This window comes from Cydia splendana, chromosome 7, assembly GCF_910591565.1.
Source record: "Cydia splendana chromosome 7, ilCydSple1.2, whole genome shotgun sequence".
NCBI lineage: Eukaryota > Metazoa > Arthropoda > Insecta > Lepidoptera > Tortricidae > Cydia > Cydia splendana.
The window spans coordinates 13,252,399-13,278,479 of NC_085966.1; the positions used below are offsets into that span (position 1 = coordinate 13,252,399).

The 26,081-nt window shown below is 41.4% G+C and overlaps 1 protein-coding gene across 1 annotated transcript; it reads left to right on the forward strand.

Moving 5' to 3' along the window:
* The first annotated feature begins 4,545 nt into the window (after positions 1 to 4,545).
* LOC134792155 (tetratricopeptide repeat protein 21B-like) lies at positions 4,546 to 26,050 on the forward strand. Its single transcript, XM_063763378.1, has 14 exons — positions 4,546 to 4,745; positions 4,824 to 4,930; positions 5,806 to 7,868; positions 8,304 to 8,589; positions 9,059 to 9,252; positions 9,669 to 9,857; positions 10,314 to 10,517; positions 14,128 to 14,232; positions 14,746 to 14,917; positions 22,153 to 22,327; positions 24,501 to 24,704; positions 24,982 to 25,080; positions 25,277 to 25,395; positions 25,669 to 26,050. The coding sequence occupies exons 3-14, from the start codon at positions 5,943 to 5,945 to the stop codon at positions 25,905 to 25,907; spliced, it is 3,912 nt and encodes a 1,303-aa protein (XP_063619448.1). The 5' UTR covers positions 4,546 to 4,745; positions 4,824 to 4,930; positions 5,806 to 5,942; the 3' UTR covers positions 25,908 to 26,050.
* The last annotated feature ends 31 nt before the right edge of the window (positions 26,051 to 26,081 follow it).

Consider the following 26,081-nt stretch of genomic DNA (forward strand, 5'->3'; position numbering starts at 1 on the left):
TAAGGTACCTTTTTCCATGGAACGTCACATATAACAAAAACCGGGCAAGTGCGAGTCGGACTCGCGCACGAAGGGTTCCGTACCATAATGCAAAAAAAAAAAAACAAAAAAAAAGCAAAAAAAACGGTCACCCATCCAAGTACTGACCACTCCCGACGTTGCTTAACTTTGGTCAAAAATCACGTTTGTTGTATGGGAGCCCCATTTAAATCTTTATTTTATTCTGTTTTTAGTATTTGTTGTTATAGCGGCAACAGAAATACATCATCTGTGAAAATTTCAACTGTCTAGCTATCACGGTTCGTGAGATACAGCCTGGTGACAGACGGACGGACGGACGGACGGACAGCGAAGTCTTAGTAATAGGGTCCCGTTTTACCCTTTGGGTACGGAACCCTAAAAAGCAACGCAAATAGGGCATATTACTGCAATGTTCTGCCGCCAGAGTGTAGCACTAAGCTAGCTGGTAAATTTTCTCTTTTCTCTTTATCGCTCAAATATGCAATAGTGATAGAGAGATTAGATAACGAAATTTAAATTTTCTTGTTCCGCGGCGGACCCCCAGATTGTGATGGATTGTGGTAGTCGCGCCCCCTACGCAGAGTTTCGCATAATATTTCCTATTAGAAATTCTACTCGTACCTAATTAATATTTAGAAAGTCTTCTTTAGAATTACCCTAAAATAGATCTAATATCATATCACTGGTATCACTGTCAGATTGACAATGTTTTTTAGTTATTTGCAAAGTGAATGCACTATTTGATAATATTTAGATGTAATAGTACTTACATATGATAAGAAAAGTGTTCTTTTTGTAGACTAGACGTTTCCGATCTCATTTTGCACGAGAAAACGCTGCAATTCGGCATTTTCGGCTCCTATCATTCCGCTTAGACTGACGTTTGCTGAATGGCGTATGACGTGTGGCAACTAGTTTTATATAACCTCCTTGACCGGCGGCCGCGATCTTTTTGCAGAGGGGAACGCCTGTTAATGGCCGCTCCATAGATATTTACTCCGAGATTGCTATAGATATGATTATATCTATAAATTAAATACGAAAGAAGTTAATGTCCTTTAAAATTGGTCAAAAACACTATGAATGTCCTTTACGCCCATGAAATTTTTGATAATTTAGTGAATCTTGTTTATTAGGGGGTCGTAAGTGACGTTATCAGACTATTTTATACCAAATTCGGGGTGTATTAGTTACCAGTCACGGTACACATGTTAACTTTTCTCAGCATAAATTACTGTTACGAAGCTTAAAAATGTATCAAACGGTAGTTGATTATGCCAGGTATATCCCGATTAGAGTTATAATTAATATTTTTCTGATAATATAGTATAATAATAAAGAAAACACAGGCATATTATCTCCGGGTGTTTTCATCTTGCTAACGGCGAGTACTTGCACAGACATAATCTCGTAGCCAGAATTATTCACCAGCAGCTTGCCTTGGCCATACGGCCTTGTGGACCGCGAAGTTCTCAGCTGCGCCAGTTCTCGAAAATGGTCGTGCCACGCTCTATTGGGATCGATCTATCATCACTGACAGAACTATTGTAGCCAATAAGCCTGAAATCGTGCTGATAGATCTATCGCAGCACCGGGCCGTGCTCGTCGACGTCACCATCCCCCATGATGAGAATCTCGTGAAGGCCGAGAAGAACAAGTCCAGTAAGTACCTAGACTTAGCTCACGAGATAACAGCCGTGTGGGATGTTGATTCTACGATGATTGTTCCTATAGTCGTGTCGGCGAATGGTCTCATAGCGAAGAGTCTCGACCAACACCTAGAGACACTCTCGCTGGGTGGTTGGATCAAGGGTCAGATGCAGAAGGTAGTAATTTTGGACACGGCGCGTATAGTACGTCGGTTCCTCACTCTGCGGCCCTGACCACCGGCAGCTTGGGCCCTGCCCCGCTGTTTAGGTTAGGTTTTTATAATGTGTTTATATATTTTTTGTAATGATTTGTAAGTGTTTTTATATTGTACTTATATACTCACATTGTAAAACCCTAACTTAAGACCTAAATTAAATAAAGAAGAAAACACAATATTTTTAACCAATTATATAATACAAAATAATTACATGCTCAAAAAGTAGCTAATATACGGGAATGAAGGTAAAGTAAATGTCCCACTGCCTTATAACAATCATAACATAACAGCTTTTAATCATAACAAGGGAAGTAATAGATCGCCTAACGATGATTAGAATGAGCATATCAAGCATTTGGACGTTTACTTAATGAACAAAAGACTATAGTTCTATACAGTATGTTATAATAGGTAATAATTGGTTCAATATTTCAAGTGGTCTTATTTTCAAATACGATTTATTCATTCCTATTTAAGTAGTAATTTCTGTGTTATTTAGACCACGTTACCTTTAGTTGCAATAATTTATAATTTCAAACGCTTAAAAATATTTTCTGTTAGAACGATTATGAAACAATTGAATGAATGAATGATTTTATAGGACATTCTTACACAGATTGGCTTAGTCGATAAACAACGATATTATAGAATATAAGAAATTATATGTATAATAATATACTATAAGAAATTCCACTGCGAGTAAAACGATGATAGTAAACTGTTGCTGAAAAACACCGAGCTGAGGTTTTTAATTTGAAGAGCAAACATTACATTTTAGTAATAAAGGACCCATACAACTATTTATTTGTTATTATACACCGCTACGTCCATGTTATTTGTTTTAAATTTAGAGTTTAGAAACTAATTCGTGGTAGTAAACGATACAAATATTAGAAAATTCCTTTACAACCTTGTTCACTTCATATACTTATGGTAAAATCATTTTAGGGCGGGTCATAAAGGGCAAGTAAAATAATATCAATAGTAATATATGTCCTTTACGACCATATTGACCATACGAGATACGATATGAAAAATCATCAAGACAAATTAAGGGCTTAAAGGACGACAAAAGTCATGTAAGTCATTTACAACAATATTTATATTTAGCGGTAACCTTTACGATTATATCTATGAATTTCTAATTTATAACTGGTCATTTACGCCCCTTGAGAGAAGCTGTTTTTGCAAGCTCATAGTGCAAAAATTGGGTCGTAAAGGCCAGAAGTAATAAAAAACGAAACCAAAGATGAATTGTTCAAACGAAAACTTAAAGATCTGTTAATTAAAAGGTGCTATTACTCTATTGAGGAATTTTTAAATGATACAACCTTATCGTACTAAAAAATATAGGTACATATAAATGTAAATGTTAATAAAATGTATATCATATTTTCTTTTACACTCAATTGATAATGATAAGCAATGAATAAATAAAATAACAATTATTATTAATTATACAATATAAATGATTTTTTAATAATTATATAAGTACTTATACATAAATAGAATTAATTTATTTTATTGTCGATGTTAAATTTAACAAATTACCTTGTAAACTAGTCAAAATGAAAAATATTTTTAATAATTTTAAATATCTTAATAATTTTCCACTACTAAATCGTGTTATGTTGCATGCCATATAAAAATTAGGTTAAATTTACTTTAGTATTAAGTTTTAGTTAAGTACTTACATTGCTATGTACCCTAACAGGGTTCATGTGAACACTAGCTGTAAAATGCCCTTTGTAAGACCTTATGTAACACGTGATTATAAATGCAATAAATGAATTATGAATTATGAACTTTTTAAGAGATATCGAAATTTTAACTATACAGAACGAAAGCGCTTGGAATTCTGAACAAAACTGTATATAACGACTACCGTAGGCTCAAAGGGCGTAAGGGACAAAATTGCGAAAATGCAGTTATACTCAGTATTTTTTTCTCTATCGAATAGTATATTTAACGTCTCGATAACTTGAAAAAAATGTCTGTTAAGCCCTATGAAAAATCAATGCTTAAACACAATTTTCCAACGCATTTGGCCGTATCTGCCCACTGCCTCTTTGTAGCACTTTCGTACGTAAGTGTGACAGAGGGGCGACACGTCGAACGCGGTTCGCGGTAGACCCTCTGGTTCTGTCAGCATATCTGTCTCTCTATCTCTCTCACTCATACCTGTATTCTTGACAGACGTTACGGCGGACCACTTTCCTGAGGATCAACCATGTTCGTGGCCCAGCATCTACGCCTATTAATAACAGTTTTTAGAACAACTAAATTAAGTACCTAAGGTTGTGTGAAGCGTTGTACAGAAGAGAAAAAAAAACTATATCCATCCCTTTTTAGGCCATAATACTAGTACAGCGAAAAGACAGTATGATTCTTTATAACTATGCACGAATAAGAAAAGATCCTGGCCAAACTATATATTCAATGTTATCCTAATATCCCACATACATATGACTTATGGTTACCCTAATTAGAAAGAGATGCAACGGCCCACCTTGACTTCTCATGTGGACACACTTTTTGGCTAATGTACACTATCCGGTTTACTCTCTAGGTCCGTGCATTGGACAGGTGAAATACCACCCTTATCTACAATTCTACATGATCTATGAGGCCGTTAAATGTCAAAACTAATTGTCAATGTCAACCATCCAATATAAACGAAAATAAACAAATCTAAAAGCGTTGGTTATATTGCGGCGCATATTCTTGTAATTTCTCCTTTCTTTCCTCTTTATGTCTGGAATGATAACGCGGGCAACAGTAAGAGCTTTCTCAACGGAGGCACTACGTGTTGTCAATAATGTTGCTATGCAACAGTTCACCGTAACACTCAAGAACGGTAAGTAAAACACTGACTTTACTCAAGTTTTTACAGTACTATATTAAATTGCATTGCTATTTATACTTAATATTTCAGAAAATGCGGTGTTAGGCTATCGGCTAGTAGGAAAACAAATAACTTTCGATCATACAGACGTTCCACCGGTGTTTCAAGGTAAAGGCGTGGGAAAACTGCTAGCTAAGGTTCGTATAGACATTCACATTATTATTTTTTATTAGATAATACCTAATTATTGTGTTCTAAACCGTCGCGGAAAACACTGTATACCATTTCTTCCAGCTTTCAGTTGATGCAATATTTAGTATCAATTCGCTGTCCGTCCGTCCGTCCGTCAGTCCGTCCGTCTGTCACCAGGCTGTATCTCACGAACCGTGATAGCTAGACAGTTGAAATTTTCACAGATGATGTATTTCTGTTGCCGCTATAACAACAAATACTAAAAACAGAATAAAATAAAGATTTAAATGGGGCTCGTGCCCTCAACAAACGTGATTTTTGACCAAAGTTAAGCAACGTCGGGAGTGGTCAGTACTTGGATGGGTGACCGTTTTTTTTGCTTTTTTTTTTTGTTTTTTTTTTGCATTATGGTACGGAACCCTTCGTGCGCGAGTCCGACTCGCACTTGCCCGGTTTTTTATTACCTTTATTTACTGACATTTTGATACAGGTTTCACTGGTTACTGGTGGGTTGTGTTCAAAACGCGAAAGTTTTAAACATTATATTGCAAAGCTATAATCTATTGTAAGGTGGTTGTGTATGATGTTGTGCTTCATCAAGAATTATCTAATCTAATTAAATATGAAAGTGTGTACTTATTGGATAATTTTAACAATATCACTGTCACAGAATTTTGTAATCATCATATTCAGCCAGAATCGATTTCATAAAGGTCTTCTGCAAGGAAACCCAAAGCAACAAGTTGTGTGCTGTGCTTATCCAACATTTAAAACCTACATAAAAATAAGAATACACATTCTACCTTGTATTTTAGCAATTCATTGTAAACAGCTTAGGTATATTTATTTTAACAGTATTATTATTGATTTTTTTTTTCAGTATGCATTTGATCATGCTCAAAGTAACAAACTGGATGTAACATGCAGGTGTCACTTTCTGGCCAAATATTATGAGAAGAATTCATCAAAATATAAAGGTCTGAAAGTTAAAATGGACTTATAATAAAAAAACTAAACATGGAGGCAGCATGGCATAGATGTAATATTAATTATTATTTAAGAGAAAAATGTTATGGAAAAGCTAAAACCATCGCTAAACTTGCATCATCCCAGTTCCCTGATATAATAGAGTATCCGTTTTATCATGGCTTAGCTCAGATACTGGAAGGACAGATCCAAAAAGGAATTAATGAATTAACTCCATTACAGTCTGACAAAGATATACAATTGGCGGTTGTTATTGCTCTAATTTATGGCCATAAACTTGCTAGTTCTGTTGAAAGAGATGCCTTATACGGTCTAGAATCCAAACTGAAAGAGGAAAGGAAGCAAGCAACTGCAACATCATACTACTACTCAGGTTTGTTTCTTTCTTTAGCTGGAAAATATGAGAAGGCCTCTGAATATATTAACAAATGTCTGAAAAAAGACTCGAACAACATAAATGCCATTATTTTAAAGGGTTGGAATGATATGTATATGTATATTGGTGACATGCAGGGAGCAATTTTGGACTGCTTAGAGCTGGCTCTCAGCAAGAGTGACCGCAATGTAGAGGCTTTGCTCGGTTTAGCCAAATTTAAATACTTTGCTAAAGACCATGAAGCATCTAATCTCACTTTGGACAGATTGATTGTTAGCAGCCCTGGACAAGTTGTGCCATTGATTGAAAAGTTAAAAAACGAATTTGCAATGCAAAAGTGGGAGCCAGTGTATGACACAATTGACAGAATTTTTCACTTGGAATGTGATAATATTGTGGCATTGAGAATCCGGATTTATATTGCTTTATGCAAAAATTCAGACTACATTGAAGCTGCTGATCAATTAAATAAGTTTTATGGAGTGTTGGAGAATGAAGAGACATATAATGGCTTTCAATTTTACAAAACAACTCAGATATTTTCAAGAGCCTGCGGCAGATCAAGCGCAGTCCTCTCTCAAGCTTACAGATTTGCACAATATGCTTCAGAAATGTATTCAAACAATGTGGATTATTTAAGTGAGGTGGGATACCAATGTGTCCTTCAAGGAAAGCATAAAGATGCTTTGAGCTTTTTCAAGGCCGCCAGTAAAATCGACAGTAACTCTATTACCGCATTATGTGGACTGACCCTTTGCCAGATGTATGAAAATGGGCCTACTGAACAAATCTCACAACAAATAGAATTATTGTTTGAAATGCAAGGCTCAAAAAAGGTCCCTATTTTATATTTACTCTCAGCACAGTTGAATTTGAAAAACTCATCAACTGCTGTGGCTTTGCTCAACACTGCTTTTGAAGCTAAAGTCTCTTCAGCTAACAAATATCCTTTTGGATTGACATATGTAAAGGATCTTGATCCTGATTTCTTGCTTGAAGTGTACAAAGAGTACAAGAAACATTTGCCAAAGAAACCATTTGTGATTGTTGGTTACTTGTTGTATTCGCAAGAGAGCAGTCCTTTAGTTTCAAACTGCTTGAATATTCTGGAGACAGCTTGTAAAGCTTGCCCTGGCTTGATAACAGGCTTATACGAACTTGCCAAATTAAAGTTTCTGTTTGGTTATTCAAATGAAGCACAGAAGTTGGCTCAACAAGTTGGTGAACTTGATAATACACATGCAGGCAGTCAAGTGCTTTTGGCTCAAATTTACATTCAACAACAAGCCTTTACTAAAGCCGCTCAAGCTTTAGAGTTGTGTTTAAGCTACAATTTCAAAGTCCGAGACAGTGCTATATACCATTTCTTGAATGGAGTGATTTTGAAAAGCGCTAACCAGCTTCAGGATGCTTTATCGAGTTTCAACACAAGCTTGCAGATAACCACTAGCAAAACCAGTAATGCCAGTCGCCAGTTTGAATCAGATTTGAACATCATCGACAAGGCCACTTTGTATTTACAAATTATAGAAATACAAACATCTTTGGGGCAGTTAGCTGAAGCTGGGAAAACTATGCAGGTAACATTTATATTCTTTTACGTTTTGGAAAAGAGAATTTAATTAATTTTTAAGCTTTATTAAATACAGCAATAGTAGCTAATAAGTATACAGCCCGCCTACATTTTTAAAGGTGTCATGTGCTTTACTGATCCTTATTTAAAATTAAGAGGAGGAGGTTTATTACTTTAAAATGAGATAAGCCTAAGCGGTCGATTTCCGGTATTTTCGATACTATTTAGTCATTTCGATTGTTCTAATTTTCAAATAATGTCAATGCTCAATAATTACACTATAACATAAAGTTGGCTCCATAAAAAATACGATAAATCGCTTTGGCCATGCCTTTCCTTGACTATTTAAAAAATAGATGTGACGTCAATAACGATTACGAATTAAATATGTATGCCAGCAACCCAGCAACATGTAAATAATAACATTGTATTTCGTTTGTAGGAAGCGATTCAAGAATTTTCTTACACCTCAGAAGAAAGTCGCCTCCTTATAGCTCGTGCAGACCTGGCTCTAAAGAAAGGTGACGTAGACGGGGCTATTGACATCCTAAACGAAATAAAACCAGGCCAGCCGTATTACTTCCAGGCCCACAGCAAAATGGCCCATATATATCTCCAAGAGAAGAAAGACCGAGCTATGTTCACGACTTGTTTTAAAGAGGTTGTCAGCAATCACCCTATGGCTGATGCCCATACTATGATGGGCGATGTTTATATGTCAATTCATGGTAAGCTATACAAGTCATTCCAAAATACTTTAGTATTGATATTTTACTATAGCTTGTAGGAAGTGAAAAATAAACCTTATATTGTGTGTAGTAAAGTCCATATTACTTAATCACAGCATCGACTTTGGGGACTTCTGGGGGTCTGGGATTGCTTTGTAGTTTTAAGTTATTATTTTTATTATCAATCATACATAGCACAGTAAATATACCTAAATAGTTAATCTAAATGCACATTCACATATTGGGCTTACAGTTTACAAGTAACAAGCAAACTGTTTTTTTGTCTATCTCATTTAGCCTGCAGTGAGTGGCGTATATAAAATTTGTATTTGTAAAGTGGTTGGGAGAGTCTTCATCGTCTTCATATATTCAGAGTCGAGCAAGACACGAGGAAGCTTTGATATGAAGTGGAGGAGTCTTCCAAATGCCTCTTGTATTGTATGCTTATATGTAAAATCATGTGTTTCAGAGCCAATCCAAGCAGTGGAGTCATACGAGGCGGCCCTCCAGAGTAACCCGAAGGACGTGAATTTGGTCCGTAAGCTTGGCGAGGCGCTGGTGAAGACGCATCGGTACGACGCCGCCGCGCAGCATTATGAGGCAAACATTAAGCTGCTTAATGATGATACACTCAGATTTGAGTATCTTGAGCTTCTCATAAAGGTATGCTTTTAACATGATCTCATCAAAGATATATATAACTCCGTATGAGATGATTAAAGTCTAAGAAAAAAACGTGCCTCCGAAAATCAAGAAAAAATTATGCTCAATAAGATTGCGCCATACCTTTGGCCTATACACGTGTAGATGGCGACACCGTTTGATATTTAACAATTTTAACACATATCAGTGAAAGAACAAGGATCAAAGTCAAATGGCTTTCTAAAAGTTTTAATCCTGTGTCGAAAGATGGCAGTAAATTTACTGTGACTACAAAATTTACTTTGACAACACGCCTCTATACTAAATTCTCTTTGATCTTATTAAGTACTTTTAAGTCCTACTGAAGTCAGAAATCTCGAGGTTTTGAGAGGTGTGCATATTTTGTATTGTATCGTAATATGATATTTTCCTTTCAGTTAAAACAATATGACAAAGTGGACTCAGTGATATCCGCCGACCTGAACGAGATGTACAACAAGGGTAAAGACATCCCGACTTTGAAGCGGCGAGTCAATCTTCTCCTCCTTCAAGCCAAGAGCCGTGAGCTCAAGAACCCGACCGCCGGGAACACGCATCTGATTCTCACAGAGGCGAGGGACTTGCAGGTAGGGTCAATTGCTTTTTAGGGTTCCCTAGTTAGCAAGATATCTTTATCCCGTTAAGCTCGGTTTTCCTAGGATAGCGGTGCCGTCCTTAGAGCATTTAATAGATGGAGTCGCCTTTAAGAGCTTACCCCTCTGCCGAAAAACTTGCACAATTGTGCAAACTTTTGTATGGACTGACATGGCTATTTGCACGTTACGTACAAATCATGAAGAAATAGCAATACATTTAACGTCCCCTCCCCTGCAAAAAACGGCAGACTGTTTTGTAATGACAGCCATGACGTCTCCAGTTACTAAATGCTCTAAGGTGCCGTCTCCATACAAAATAATACGGCTAAATAAGGATGAGTAGTATTTTGTATGGAGACGGCCGCTATATGACGGCACCGCTATCTAAGGAAACCGGAGCTTTAATCCCGTTTTTGTGATTTTTGCTAAATACCTTTTTTGTTGCAGGCAGCTATAGTGAAAAGGATAGAGATAGACTCGCGAGGAGACCTGCAAGAAGAGCGGCGGCAGTTGTCTCACATCCTCTGCTGCTTGGCGAAAGTGAAGTCCACGAAGGAGCCGGCGGTGGCCGCCAACCTGTACTCTGAGGCTCTTATACAGGCCCCGAGAGACCCTAACACGTTGCTGGCGCTGGCCAAGTTGTTCGCACAAGTGAGTACCATAGGTCTAGATTGTACAAGATTGCCTGTTAAGAGCGCTATTACATTTCGGCGTTGAGCGAGTTTAGGTATTTTACGCGCTGCGGCAGGCCGTGCGAGCTCAGTATGCCGATCCCTTCTACCACACTCGCACTACAATGATGGATGAAACATTCTTGATCCTTCGCGAAGCATATTGAAATCAACCATAACAACACTAACTGTACTTAACTTTTAAAGTTCTAAAACTGTTATTTGGTAAGTACGAAAATACTAAATGCAGTGCAAATGTACATTGGGGCTGTTCATAAATTACGTCATCTATTTTTGACGATTTTTGACCCCCCCCACCCCTCAAATCATCCAAAAATCAAGCTTCGGATGAATCTGTTTCCTCCTACGTCATGTTACCATCATCCGATGTCCAGACCCCCCCCCCCCCCACTCCTCCCATTTGAAACGACGTAATTTATGAATAGCCCCATACTCGTACTTATGAAGGTATATTACTCGAAAGAAATTATAGGTACCTACTCGCTTATTTACATGTTTCGTCATTGCATTTGGTACCTATAGGTTGTACGGTTTGTATCAACGAGGGTTTAAAAACGAACTGGTACTGAGGATCTGATGATGATTAAGGTGGTCACGGATACCAATCATCCATGTAGTAACATGATTAGGCTCGTTTGATTCGTCTCAACAAGATCTTTGACACTGAAGATACACAGGGTCTGATGATGGAGCTGGAAGGTGGCCACGGGTACCAGTCTATCATGTAACTAAACAACTTCGTGTTTGGGCTCGTTTGATTCGTCTCAACAAGATCTTTGACACAAGACAGTACTCAGGGTCTGATGATGGAGCTGGAAGGTACCATTACCAATCAACCATGCAACTAAACCACATCGTGTTTAGGATCGTTTGATTCGTCTCAAAAAGATCTTTGACACTAGGTGATACTCAGAGTCTGAGGATGGAGCTGGAAGGTGGTCACCGGTACCAATCAACCATGCAACTAAACCACTTCGTGTTTAGGCTCGTTTTATTCGTTTCAACAAGATCTTTGACACAAGATAGTACTCAGGGTCTGATGTTGGAGCCGGAAGGTGGTCACCGGTACCAATCAACCATGCAACTAAACCACTTCGTGTTTAGGCACGTTTTATTCATCTCAACAAGATCTTTGACACAAGGTAGTACTCAGGGTCTGATGATGGAGCGCGAAGGTGGCGACGGGTACCTGTCTATCAGCTCCATCATCAGACCCTGAGTAGTATCTTGTGTCAAACATCTTATTGCGACGAATCAAACGAGCCCAAACACGAAGTGGTTCAGTTACATGGTAGACTGGTACCCGTGGCCACAGTCCAGCTCCATCATCAGACCCTGAGTACTAACTTGTGTCAAAGATCTTGTTGCGACGAATCGAACGAAGCCAAACACGAAGTGGTTTAGTTGCATGGTTGATTGGTACCGGTCACCACCTTCCGGATCCATCATCATACCCTCAGTACTACCTTGTGTCAAAGATCTTGTTGCGACAAATCATACGAGCCCAAACACGAAGTGGTTCAGTTACATGGTAGACTGGTACCCGTGGCCACAGTCCAGCTCCATCATCAGACCCTGAGTACTAACTTGTGTCAAAGATCTTGTTGCGACGAATCGAACGAAGCCAAACACGAAGTGGTTTAGTTGCATGGTTGATTGGTACCGGTCACCACCTTCCGGATCCATCATCAGACCCTCAGTACTACCTTGTGTCAAAGATCTTGTTGCGACAAATCAAACGAGCCCAAACACGAAGTGGTTCAGTTACATGGTAGACTGGTACCCGTGGCCACCTTCCAGCTCCATCATCAGATCCTGAGTACTATCTTGTGTCCAAGGTCTTGTTGAGACGAATCAAACGAGCCTAAACACGAAGTGGTTTAGTTGCATGGTTGATTGGTACCGGTGACCACCTTCCGGCTCCAACATCAGACCCTGAGTACTATCTTGTGTCAAAGATCTTATAGAAACGAATAAAACGAGCCTAAACACGAAGTGGTTTAGTGGCATGGTTGATTGGTACCGATGACCACCTGCCGGCTCCATCATCAGACCCTGAGTACTATCTTGTGTCAAAGATCTTGTTGAGACGAATCAAACGAGCCTAAACACGAAGTGGTTTAGTTGCATGGTTGATTGGTACCGGTGACCACCTTCCGGCTCCATCATCAGACCCTGAGTATTATCTTGTGCCAAAGATCTTGTTGAGACGAATCAAACGAGCCCAAACACGAAGTGGTTTAGTTGCATGGTTGATTGGTACCGGTGACCACCTTCCGGCTCCATCATCAGACCCTGAGTACTATCTTAAGTCAAAGATCTTGTTGAGACGAATAAAACGAGCCTAAACACGAAGTGGTTTAGTTGCACTGTTGATTGGTACTGGTGACCACCTTCCGGCTCCATCATCAGACCCTGAGTACTATCTTAAGTCAAAGATCTTGTTGAGCCGAATCAAACGAGCCCAAACACGAAGTGGTTTAGTTGCATGGTTGATTGGTACCGGTGACCACCTTCCGGCTCCATCATCAGACCCTGAGTACTATCTTGAGTCAAATAAATATATATAGAATGTCAGGTCTTTCAAATATTTTTAATCCTGTCCGGTAGTTTATTAAACTGTACCATTATAAATTATAATACTATAAAAACAGTGCTAGGATCAAAGTCTCTCGTTGCGGTTTACACGCACACAGTATAGCGTTTGACACGGCGCCCGCCGCACACAATGATAAAAAACCTCGTCGTCGCCGTTGAAAATGTGCGGAGCCGACCGACACACGTCCTGCCTCTACAAGCTCTGCCGCGGCACTGAGCTGGCGCAGCGCGCGTCATCGGTAATATAGAGTAGTTTTCAAAAAATTGCCAAAAAATTATAGTAGAATTTCATAAACACTAATGTATACCAACAGTATAAGCAAACGTTGCAGATTGTTTGAGTATGAAAATGACTTCGATATTAAGTAGATTTTCGTAGGAATTGACACTTGTTTCGGAGAGAAAATCGAGTTCGTTTTACTTTGATTTTCTCTTTCTCAAAGGTATGTAGGAAAAATATAGTTTGATATGCCTAACGTACAGGGTATTAGTAATACAAAATAACCAGGTTTAGCAGAGTAAAATTCTCAACATTTCCAAATAAGAGCTCGCCATTCAGTGCTTCACGGGGTTTTTCGGAAACGACCATCAGAAAAAAAATCATTACTAATTTAATAAGTCCTTTTTCTAATATTTACAACGATATTTATAAAGATAAGAAGACGCTTTTACTGGAACAAGTACTCATTGTTTCTAATAATGAGCGCAAAGTCCTGAATTTCGTCGACTAGTATCATCAATTTTGCATTATTTCGACTTTTCTTGTAAGAGCGCTCTTAAATATTAAAAGTGCGACCAAAATCGAAATGATGTCAAGTGGCACTGTCAATATGTGATTTCGTAAATTATTTTGCCTTCGTGATGCCAAGATATAACCATCCACAGTACCTCCTGAATACAGCTTAGTGTAAGGTTTTCTTTTGTAATAGAAGTTAAATAAATAAATAATATGAATGCTCGTTTGTTTTTAGATGAACAATCCAGAGAAGTGTGAGCAAACGTGCGCCATTCTGTTGAACACTGACCCGAACAACGAATCTGCTGCGGTTATGATGGCCGATCTAGCTTTTCGAAAAGTAAGTAACGTAAAAACCGTGCGTATTTCTGTAGGGTCTATTTAATGCAGATTGGGCCAATGTTAGTAACCTAATGTCGTATCTTAAATACTGTTTTATAAAAATAGAATATATTTTTTCTATCCTAATTTTACTGTTAGATAACCAAAAGCTTATACGGACCGGACTTATATGTATATGTTGAATATGAAGAGAGTATGTAATGTCATTGGGAGACACTCCCCCTTTCGGGCATTCTCGGCTCCGTTCGGCTCAGCATTGCTCCGAGTCAACCCTAATAATTATTAGGGTTGGCACCACTTGACGTCCTTTTGCGTGTACGACCAAGATAAAATAATGACTAGAATTTTGACAACCCTAAATAGCCGAAAGGGATAGTATAGTGCCATATATTAGAAAGGGGTATCATGATTCGTCCCTGAATCGCTGTCAAACTTCGGTTTTGTAGGAAGTGTGTCTTCAAATATTCACGTTTATGATTCGATTTTTACTCAACAAATTCTTAATCGCCAGGTGGATCTAGAAACTGCCCAACGCCACCTGACTCAGATCCTCTCAGTGAAACCGATGAGCTGGGAGGCTCTAGCACAACTTATAGAAGTACAGTGGCGGCGCGGCAAGCTCGCCGACGCGGAGCCAGCGTTAGACGCGGCCAAGCTGGAGCTTGGAGACGGGGACGACCCAGGTACGGTATATATATAGATACTATCAGTGGCCGATGAGCTGGGAGGCACTAGCACAACTCATAGAAGTACAGTGGCGGCGCGGCAAGCTCGCCGACGCGGAGCCAGCGTTAGAGGCGGCCAAGCTGGAGCTCGGAGACGGGGACGACCCAGGTACGGTATACAGGATGTCCCAAACTTATGGGACATGAAGGGGAAGTACCTTAAATATCGTAGATATCGTAGAGTGTATTTTGCTCAAAGAAGACTTTATGTTATTTTTAAAAGTTAGTAATTCTGCATTCATAGATTTTCTAAAAATTACTTGCTTCGTCTGGGAATCGAACCGACTCAAATGTCAAAAAAAAAACACCCTACTTTTATGATGCCAATCGAAAGAATAGCTAAAAAATAATAACTCTGCTTAAGTAACATTGTATTTTAAAAGAAAGGAACAACGTGAAATGAATAATTTTAATCAAATTAGAACATACATACATATTCTTACTAATTGTATGTTATTTTTAATATGTCTTTTTGTACAATAAAGAGTTTACTACTACTACTACTAACATACATGAAACTGCCGTAGTCAATTAAGTGTGTATTTTTTTGTAAATTAATTAATTAAATGCTCAAATTTTAATAAGTCCGCTGCCCGTTGATTTTCTTATCATTTTATGGTGAAATATTTCTTTTGGGGATACGTGAAAGATATGCTATACAAAAAGCGATACAGGAACGTGGGCGAGTTGCAAACAGAATTGTGCCATATCACATCGAGTGTTCACCATAAAATGATAAGAAAATCAACAGGCAGCGGACTCATTAAAAGATTGGCGATTTTCGTAAGACAAGAGGGATCACATTTTGAGCATTTCATTAATTTACAAAAAAATACCTACTTAATTGACTACGGCAGTTTCATGTATGTTTTTAATTTGATTAAAATGATTAATTTCACGTTGTTCCTTTCTTTTATCAACCGACGAAAAACACGGAGGAGGTTCTCAAGTCGACGCGTATATATATATTTTTTTGTATGTATGACCACGCATAACTTTTTACAGAGATGTTCGATTTTGATAATTATTTTTTTATTGGAAAGGGTATACCCCGAAGTTGGTCCCATATAAATTTGGAAAAAAAAATCCAACCTTAAGGGTAGGAAAATAGGGGATGATTGATTTTTTCACTCACCGATTGTAACGTATGACCACGCATAACTTTTTACAGAGTAGTCGTAATAATAATAAAAATGTAGGGAGGGTTGTAAATTCAACAAATTTACAACTCTCTGAGACAATGTCTTTCAGATCTATCTCTGAATCAGAAACCTATAAATACCTTGGCATGTCACAGTCGTTGGGTATTGAGGACGAGGGTATTAGACGGTCGGTGAAGGAGCGCTTTTTCAGTCGGCTCACAAAAGTCCTTAACAGTCTTTTGTCAGGAGGCAACAAAGTGCGCGCCTTCAACGCCTGGGTAATGCCCCTACTCACATACTCCTTTGGCATACTAAGGTGGACTCAGACCGAGCTGGACGCCCTGGATCGGAGGGTCCGGTCACTGCTCACCACACATCGCATGCTACACCCACGCTCGTCAGTTATGAGATTGTACATCCCACGGAAGTGTGGAGGCCGAGGCTTCCTAAACGCCAAGGATCTCCACAACCGCGAGGTGTACAATCTCAGGAATTATTTCCTTAACAACGAGTGTGGGATGCATCGTGATGTGGTGGCAGTAGACAGGAACCTCACGCCGCTCTCCTTGGCAAACGAGAACTGGCGCAAACCTGTGGTACTAAGTACTGCGGATCGCAAGGCGGCATGGGAGAGTAAGGTGCTACACGGGCGGTTCTACAAGGCCCTCACGGGACCCGATGTGGACCTGCTCGCGTCGGTGAACTGGTTACGATTCGGGGACCTCTTCGGAGAAACCGAGGGTTTTGCCTGTGCAATTGCGGACGAAGTGATGATGACGAACAACTATCGGAAATATATCCTGAAGGACGGTACGGTCGACATTTGTCGGGCATGCCGCCGTCCCGGAGAGTCACTCAGGCATATCATTTCCGGTTGTTCTCATCTTGCTAACGGCGAGTACTTGCACAGACATAATCTCGTAGCCAGAATTATTCACCAGCAACTTGCTCTTCTATATGGCCTTGTGGACCGCGAAGTACCGTACTACAAGTACTTACCTGCGCCTGTTCTCGAGAATGGTCATGCCACGCTCTATTGGGATCGATCTATCATCACAGACAGGACTATTGTAGCCAATAAGCCTGACATTGTGATAATAGATCGATCGCAACGTCGGGCCGTGCTCGTTGACATCACCATCCCCCATGATGAGAATCTCGTGAAGGCCGAGAAGGACAAGTCCAGTAAGTACCTAGACTTGGCTCACGAGATAACCGCCATGTGGGATGTTGATTCGACGATCATTGTCCCGATAGTCGTTTCAGTGAACGGTCTAATAGCGAAGAGTCTCGACCAACATCTTGAGAGACTCTCGCTAGGTGGTTGGATCAAGGGTCAGATGCAGAAGGCGGTGATCTTGGACACGGCGCGGATAGTCCGCCGGTTCCTCTCTCTGCAGCCCTGACCACCGGTAGCTTGGGCCTTGCCCCGCTGCTGGCGGCACCCTAGGTTAGGTTTTTTATAATGTGTTTATATTCATTTTTATTGTTTTGTAAGTGTTTTTATATTTTACTTTTATATTCATATTATAAATAGCCTAACTTAAGATGAGAAATGAATAAAGAGAATAAAAATTGGGAAAAAAATCCTACCCTAAGGGTGGGAAAATAGGGGTAATTTATTTATATTACAGAACAAAATAATAGTTTAAGTAGGATTATTAATATAACAGTTAATAGCTAAAGCAAGGTAGGTAGCTATTTTAAAAGTAATCAAAAAATTAAGCATGTAATAATTTGTATAAATTATAGCCACAGAAAATTATAAAATAAAAACTTTTTAACAAAAAAAAACACCGCCGAAAAAAAAAAAGGAAATAAAAAAACCGGCACTAACACGAAACGAATCGATTCCTTTTATTTTTAAAATACAATGTTCCTTAAGCAGAGTTATTATTTTTTAGCTATTCTTTCGATTGGCATCATAAAAGTAGGGTGATTTTTTTTTGACATTTAAGTCGGTTCGATTCCCAGACGAAGCAAGTAATTTTTAGAAAATCTATGAATGCAGAATTACTAACTTTTAAAAATAACATAAAGTCTTCTTTGAGCAAAATACACTATCTACGATATTTAAGGTACTTCCCCTTCATGTCCCATAAGTTTGGGACAACCTGTATAGATGCTATGAGTGGCCGATGAGCTGGGAGGTACTAGCACAACTCATACTCGTAGCAGTACAGTGGCGGCGTGGTAAGCTCGCCGACGCGGAGCCAGCGTTAGATGCGGCCAAGCTGGAGCTCGGAGACGGGGACGACCCAGGTGCGGTATATAGATGCTATCAGTGGCCGATGAGCTGGGAGGCACTAGCACAACTCATCGAGGTACAGTGGCGGCGCGGCAAGCTCGCCGACGCGGAGCCAGCGTTAGAGGCGTTAGGTTTTGCGAGCCACATTAGGGCATTTCATAATCCGGATAAGAATTGTTGATGGAGTCGCCATTGCCGGATACGGCAAGGAAGGAAGAGAGAGAATAATAAAAAATAATAGTGAATAAATTTTTCACCCTACGCCCATGTGACGGTAGCGAAACGGTCAAGCCACATATTTTGAATTAACCTTTTCGACGCCGTGTCAAACACAAAAGCTGTCACGCGGACGCCACGTCACCGAAGTGTCAAAACTGAAATTGAACTTTATGCATATGCACGCAGGTCTATGTTGCTCTGTGACCGATTAATCAGTCTTAGGCGTTGAACCTGCGGTGCGGATATATCGGTCATTGGCGTCCAAAAGGTTAAGGGTGTAGTTTGTGAAGTAGGGCTTGTAGAGTTAGAAGCTTGGCTCTACAAGAGATCTGATAACTTTTTGACAGTGCGAGCCTTATGGTTTCGTCTTGGCAACATTTTACTTAAAATGTTTTTGATGGTTTTTTTTTTCTGAAAATTTCAAGTGTACCACGTTCTCGCTTTCTGCTGGTCGGAATAATATTTCAAGTTACGAAACTAATGGCGTTATTCATAAACGCGTTACTGGCCTGAATTAGCTATGGTAGGGGAGCCCACGATGCTAAATCGGGATTTACTCGAGCGTCATAGAGACCTATTGGGTTGCGAAGCTTAGATGATAAAAAGAAAAAAATGTCATATAATATATACCTTTTCATCGGTGGGAGAAGCGGCTATAGATTTTCAATAATGTAAAAAAAAACTGTTGCATGGACATACTCGAGCGCGTCAGATATTGATATCATACGTATTTAAAAAAATGTACGTATGGTAATCAGATTGTTTCCATGATGGGGGTGGTCGTACGTAAGGGTTGAAAATTAAGAAAAAAGAAATTATAGACCGCATCATATTTTTTAAAGAGATGTTAAGTGATCTGACGATTTGGATGAGACGCAAAGTCGCGGCCATTATTAGAATGTGCAAAAAAATTCGCCATTTTGAAATACTCAAGCGCGTCAGATTAAGATATATATGGTTCATCTTTATGCCCTAGACGTGCTGTCCATGCGTGACAGGCAACAATTCGTAAAACACGGCTGTTTTGTTTCATCCACGTACTCTACGCAATCCGGAGTCAGTCAAGGATCTATTCTTAACAGCAGAGGGTGTTTGGCATCATGATCAATGATCTCCAGTCAGGTTTGAAACAGAATACTACGTGCCTTTTGTACGCAGACGACTTAAAGCTCATGCATGGTGTCAAACAAATGGCGGATTGTGATGCGATGCAAAGAGACATCAATGCGGTATTGCAATGGAGTACTTCGAATAAACTGCAATTCAACGTATCCAAATGTTGTGCGATGTCCTTCACTCGCTCCCCAAAGCCTTTAATTGCACAGTATGTACTTGGATCAGAAGTCATAGCCCGCGTAACAACTGTCAAAGACCTGGGTGTTACCTTTTATGTCTCTCTTACCTTTCATGAACACATAAAAGGATTAGCTGCCGATTGTTATAAGCGACTTGGTTTCGTTATCAGAAATGTGCGCGAATTTAATGATCCTAGAGCTATCAAACTGCTCTACACGGCTCTTGTGAGAAGTAAGCTTGAAGCGGCAAGTATTGTTTGGAACCCAGCTGAAAGCACATACGCCCTTCTCGTAGAAAAAGTACAAAAAACATTCCTTAGGTTCTTATATATAAAGTTGTATACTTACTATCCATTTTTATATCCGACGAAGTACTTATTAGGATCCCTAGGTGTTAACTCCTTAGCAGTAAGGCGGAATAACAATCTCCTAGTGACAGTATACGGAATTTTACGTGGCGATACAGACTGTCCCGAGCTGATAGGAAGAGTTGTTACTTGTTAGACTCGCTGTTCCATTTGTGCCCAAAAATCTCCTTAGACCGCGAAGTCACAACCTTTTGGCAGTGCCAATTACACGCACTGTAGCACACAAAAACTCACCAGCTGTGCGGGCTCTAAGGCTGTTGAACTCGCTTCTGTCATGGGCACCAGAAGGTGATATGTTTGCAAGTCGATGGATGGTTGTGTGTCAGATGTGTCTGGGGTACTGTGAGATGATGGACGAAAGTTGATTGTGATCTGATTTTCCTAAATTGTGTAAATACATTATGTATTCTGTAATCTGATGTGTACAGTGATTTGGTTTCGACTGTAATGCTGTATATTATGTTTTCAAATAAATAAATAAATAATCTGACGATTATCTGGAGGGATTCGCTTAATCTGACAATTAATTTTTTTTTATAGATCATTGAACTTAATTCATTGAAAAGCTCAGGAAATAGCATGTAAATAAAAAAAGTGTATGTTTTTTTATGTAGAATACTTGTAAGAACTATAATTATTAAAAAATGTTTTTTTATTGAGTATTTTTTTAAATTATCATCTTCCTCCTCTGGTTCGATTTCATCCTAGTTATCGGCCCATAGAAAATTTGAAATTCGCGCCTTTTTCTATTGACAAGATTTGATTACTCGACTTTTCACTTCCTTAAAACTGCACACAAACACGTTTATGGAATGGGAAGTCAAATATCAGAATGGAAATTGTATAACAAGTCCATTTATACCCAAATTTCAATTACTTCTCGTAAAAAAAAAATCGCACTTGGAACCTAAAATACTCTAGTGCAGAAACGTATCATTTTCTGCACCCCTTTTAGAACAACAATGACCCTCTTTCAAAGCATGAGAAATGAAAAATATTTATTCTTTTCAAGTGGAGTAACAGGCTGTCAGGTGATAAAAGATAAAAATAGTACCTACTCAAATCGCCGGATGAGTACGCGAGTACGCAAGACCATAAAATAGTACGCAATGCGTACTATTGCGTACCCATCTGGCAACTCTGGTCCAGAGTGGGGACGGAGTGAGAGAGTAATAGATAGAGAAAGAGTGAGAGAGGAATAGAAACGCGGAGAGGGGAATATACGAGTAGACATCACGTAGCTGCACGCATTCAACTTTATCGATGAATTTTTGTTACTTCGGCTTGTGGAAATCGTCAGATTATATATTTTTCTGATTCCTTTAATTATTCCCTTCAAAATAAATAAAAAATTAGCCACGCTCGAGAATGTCGGGATGACGTTTTTTTTTACAACTTTGTAGCCCTCCCCCTTCTTTACGTCACTCTCAAATTGTCAGTTTAGTGGAATATACACGTTTTAGCATGTAACTAACTCACCCTACCTTAATCTGACGCGCTCGAGAATTTCAGATGATCAATTTTTTTTAACTAATCTGATACTTTATCCTTGATGGGCGGCCATATATATGGGGCTCATTTTGGTGGAAGTACTTAACCGGGTACAAGGTATCCCCCTGTATATTAATCTGCCGCGCTCGAGTAGATCCCGAAATCCCCTCTTGGGCTCCCCTACTATGAATCGTTTGTCTTTATCCGTCATTTTGACTTATGTATTTGTAAGAATGGGATAAAACATAATTTAACTAAATCAGGTCTGTAAAGTTTTATAAATAAGGGTACCCCCTCTGGGTCCTTATTTCATGGGACACTACTGATTGTATCATATCTGCACTGTCAGCAACATTCACAGGTAGAAAAGTGGATTTTGCTTGCCTTTCTTCGGACTTTTCTATATGAGTAAATTATCACTCGTTACCAGGCTACCAGTACTGCAGCGGCGTAATGTCCGTGTACGCCGGTCGAGCGAACGCGGCGCTCCGGCAGCTGAACCAGGCGCGGCGCGGCGCGCGCTGGGGGCACGCGGCGGCGCGGCGCATGGTGCTGCTGTGCCTCGCGCAGCACGCGCCCGGCCCGCACGACGCCGGCAACGAGGAGTGAGTACCTGTGCCACGGTTACATGCTGGCAACGTCGCAACACAACTGAACCAGGCGCGGCGCGGCGCATGGTGCTGCTGTGCCTCGCGCAGCACGCGCCCGGCCCGCACGACGCCGGCAACGAGGAGTGAGTACCTGTGCCACGGTTACATGCTGGCAACGTCGCAACACAACTGAACCAGGCGCGGCGCGGCGCATGGTGCTGCTGTGCCTCGCGCAGCACGCGCCCGGCCCGCACGACGCCGGCAACGAGGAGTGAGTACCTGTGCCACGGTTACATGCTGGCAACGTCGCAACACAACTGAACCAGGCGCGGCGCGGCGCATGGTGCTGCTGTGCCTCGCGCAGCACGCGCCCGGCCCGCACGACGCCGGCAACGAGGAGTGAGTACCTGTGCCACGGTTACATGCTGGCAACGTCGCAACACAACTGAACCAGGCGCGGCGCGGCGCATGGTGCTGCTGTGCCTCGCGCAGCACGCGCCCGGCCCGCACGACGCCGGCAACGAGGAGTGAGTACCTGTGCCACGGTTACATGCTGGCAACGTCGCAACACAACTGAACCAGGCGCGGCGCGGCGCATGGTGCTGCTGTGCCTCGCGCAGCACGCGCCCGGCCCGCACGACGCCGGCAACGAGGAGTGAGTACCTGTGCCACGGTTACATGCTGGCAACGTCGCAACACAACTGAACCAGGCGCGGCGCGGCGCATGGTGCTGCTGTGCCTCGCGCAGCACGCGCCCGGCCCGCACGACGCCGGCAACGAGGAGTGAGTACCTGTGCCACGGTTACATGCTGGCAACGTCGCAACACAACTGAACCAGGCGCGGCGCGGCGCATGGTGCTGCTGTGCCTCGCGCAGCACGCGCCCGGCCCGCACGACGCCGGCAACGAGGAGTGAGTACCTGTGCCACGGTTACATGCTGGCAACGTCGCAACACAACTGAACCAGGCGCGGCGCGGCGCATGGTGCTGCTGTGCCTCGCGCAGCACGCGCCCGGCCCGCACGACGCCGGCAACGAGGAGTGAGTACCTGTGCCACGGTTACATGCTGGCAACGTCGCAACACAACTGAACCAGGCGCGGCGCGGCGCATGGTGCTGCTGTGCCTCGCGCAGCACGCGCCCGGCCCGCACGACGCCGGCAACGAGGAGTGAGTACCTGTGCCACGGTTACATGCTGGCAACGTCGCAACACAACTGAACCAGGCGCGGCGCGGCGCATGGTGCTGCTGTGCCTCGCGCAGCACGCGCCCGGCCCGCACGACGCCGGCAACGAGGAGTGAGTACCTGTGCCACGGTTACATGCTGGCAACGTCGCAACACAACTGAACCAGGCGCGGCGCGGCGCATGGTGCTGCTGTGCCTCGCGCAGCACGCGCCCGGCCCGCACGACGCCGGCAACGAGGAGTGAGTACCTGTGCCACGGTTACATGCTGGCAACGTCGCAACACAACTGAACCAGGCGCGGCGCGGCGCATGGTGCTGCTGTGCCTCGCGCAGCACGCGCCCGGCCCGCACGACGCCGGCAACGAGGAGTGAGTACCTGTGCCACGGTTACATGCTGGCAACGTCGCAACACAACTGAACCAGGCGCGGCGCGGCGCATGGTGCTGCTGTGCCTCGCGCAGCACGCGCCCGGCCCGCACGACGCCGGCAACGAGGAGTGAGTACCTGTGCCACGGTTACATGCTGGCAACGTCGCAACATAACTGAACCAGGAGATATACATTTACTGTAAATCGTCGTTGCGCTTTCCAAATCTGATATGTGCGAGGTTTCAATCAAATGAATTAATACCTTATGTGTTTCGTTGCTAGGTACCTATTTGTCAATCAAAAATCGAACACATCAGATTTGGAAAGCGCAACGACGATTACTGCTCCACTTTTTCGACAAAATTCACAATATGAACAAAACGACTCACTCCATTAGTGTGTTAACTGAGTGGACGGGCTAGTAGGGCGATCAGCGGGGTGTAGGCCGCGGCATTCATGTTAAACGTATGCATACCTCAGTACCTGGTACTCAAATCCCTTGGAAGCTCGACGCGAGGACACGCTCATACCGCCGAACGCGCCGCTGGATGCTCGATTTCAATACCAAAAAAAAAAAGAATAATGCCACGAGTAGCTGGCTTAACTCCACTTTCTTATATTTCGCTATCTTTCCCAGCGATACAAGAATGCTAGCGCTCAAAACGGCCGAAAAACTACTAGCGGAAGTGGCACCCGGAGACCGAAAAGCCTTGCAAGCGCTAATCCAGCTCGCTACGAGACAAAAGAGCATGGCCGAGCGCGTGCTGCAAGAGCTGCTGCCTGCCATTACTGATGACGCCGGGCAGGATGACCCGTACCTCATACTGGCTATCGCTAACGCGTAAGTTTTTAAAAAGGGTTTGTTAAAACTTAATATTTGAATTTCATACGAAGATATTGGCGACGGGTTATAAAATTGCGAATTTTTCTACTTTCAAAGGTTTCAAAAATTTCTTATGTAGAATTTTTTGTAATAGAAAATTTTGCGAAATCCTGCAAAAAATTTCGAAAATCTTCCTCGAAAGTATTATTTTTCTATCAATTTTGTCTACATACATTGCAGTTTAAGTAACTATCCTATTATTCCAAAAATCCTTTAGCAAACACTTTGATTTCAGTTACAATATCGTGAAACAACCAACGAGAGCCAAGAACATCTTAAAGCGGACTATTTCGTCCATACCTTGGACACCGGAGAAGGCTGATGGTTTAGAGAGGTATGCCTTATCTACATAAACTTATTAGCCGTTACATAGAGCCGCTACATTATCGTATATTTAATTTCTTTAATGTCATAACATGGACATTCCGAGCCAAAACCAGTGTTACGCGCACATTCAAAAAGTATGCGAGTACGAAGTCTCTAACGTGTTCAAAATTATAGTTGGTTCAAGTAATTATCTATATCATTAGATGCTGGTTGGAAGTGGCCGACGGCCAAGTGAGCTCCGGACGGGTGGACGCTGCGAAAGAACTGCTGACTAAGGTCCTCAACCATAACAACTCGTGCTCCGCTGCTTATCAACTCTTAGGTAACTTTATAATAGTGAAAACGTACAAAAATATTGCTATTTAAAGGCGGGATTCCACCAGCGTGCGGCATAAGCATATTCAGTACAAAAATGCTTATGCCGCACACTGATGGAATCCCGTCTTCACGATTTGACTGAAACGTTACCTGACAGAATGATTGAAAATAAGCTGCTTATCATCTAAGCTTCTTTTGTAAATTATAGAATTTGAAAGTTGAATAGTCTGTACATAATACCTACCTCTTAACATTCAATTTTTTTTAAACTTTATAGGTTATATAGCTGAAAAGGAACAGAACTACAAAAGCGCCGCCCAAAACTATGACAACGCGTGGTCATTCGGGGGCAAGAGCGATCTCTCCGTCGGCTACAAACTCGCCCACGCATATCTGAAGCTTAAGAAGTACCCCGAGTGCATCGTCGTCTGTCGGCACATACTAAAGGCACATCCCGACTACCCCAAGCTCAAAAAGGAGATATTGGAGAAAGCTAAAACTAATTTAAGAACATAGGATCCGTAGGGTTTAACTTTGCACTTAAACTATTTACGAGAGAGAGTAGATAAGTTTGATAAACTGATTAACAATATGTAGAAGTCATCACATAGAGAATTTTACTTTAAGTAGTTAGTACTTAACTGAAAATGTGTTAGTAGGTATATAGGTAACAGCGCACAATAAAACGAA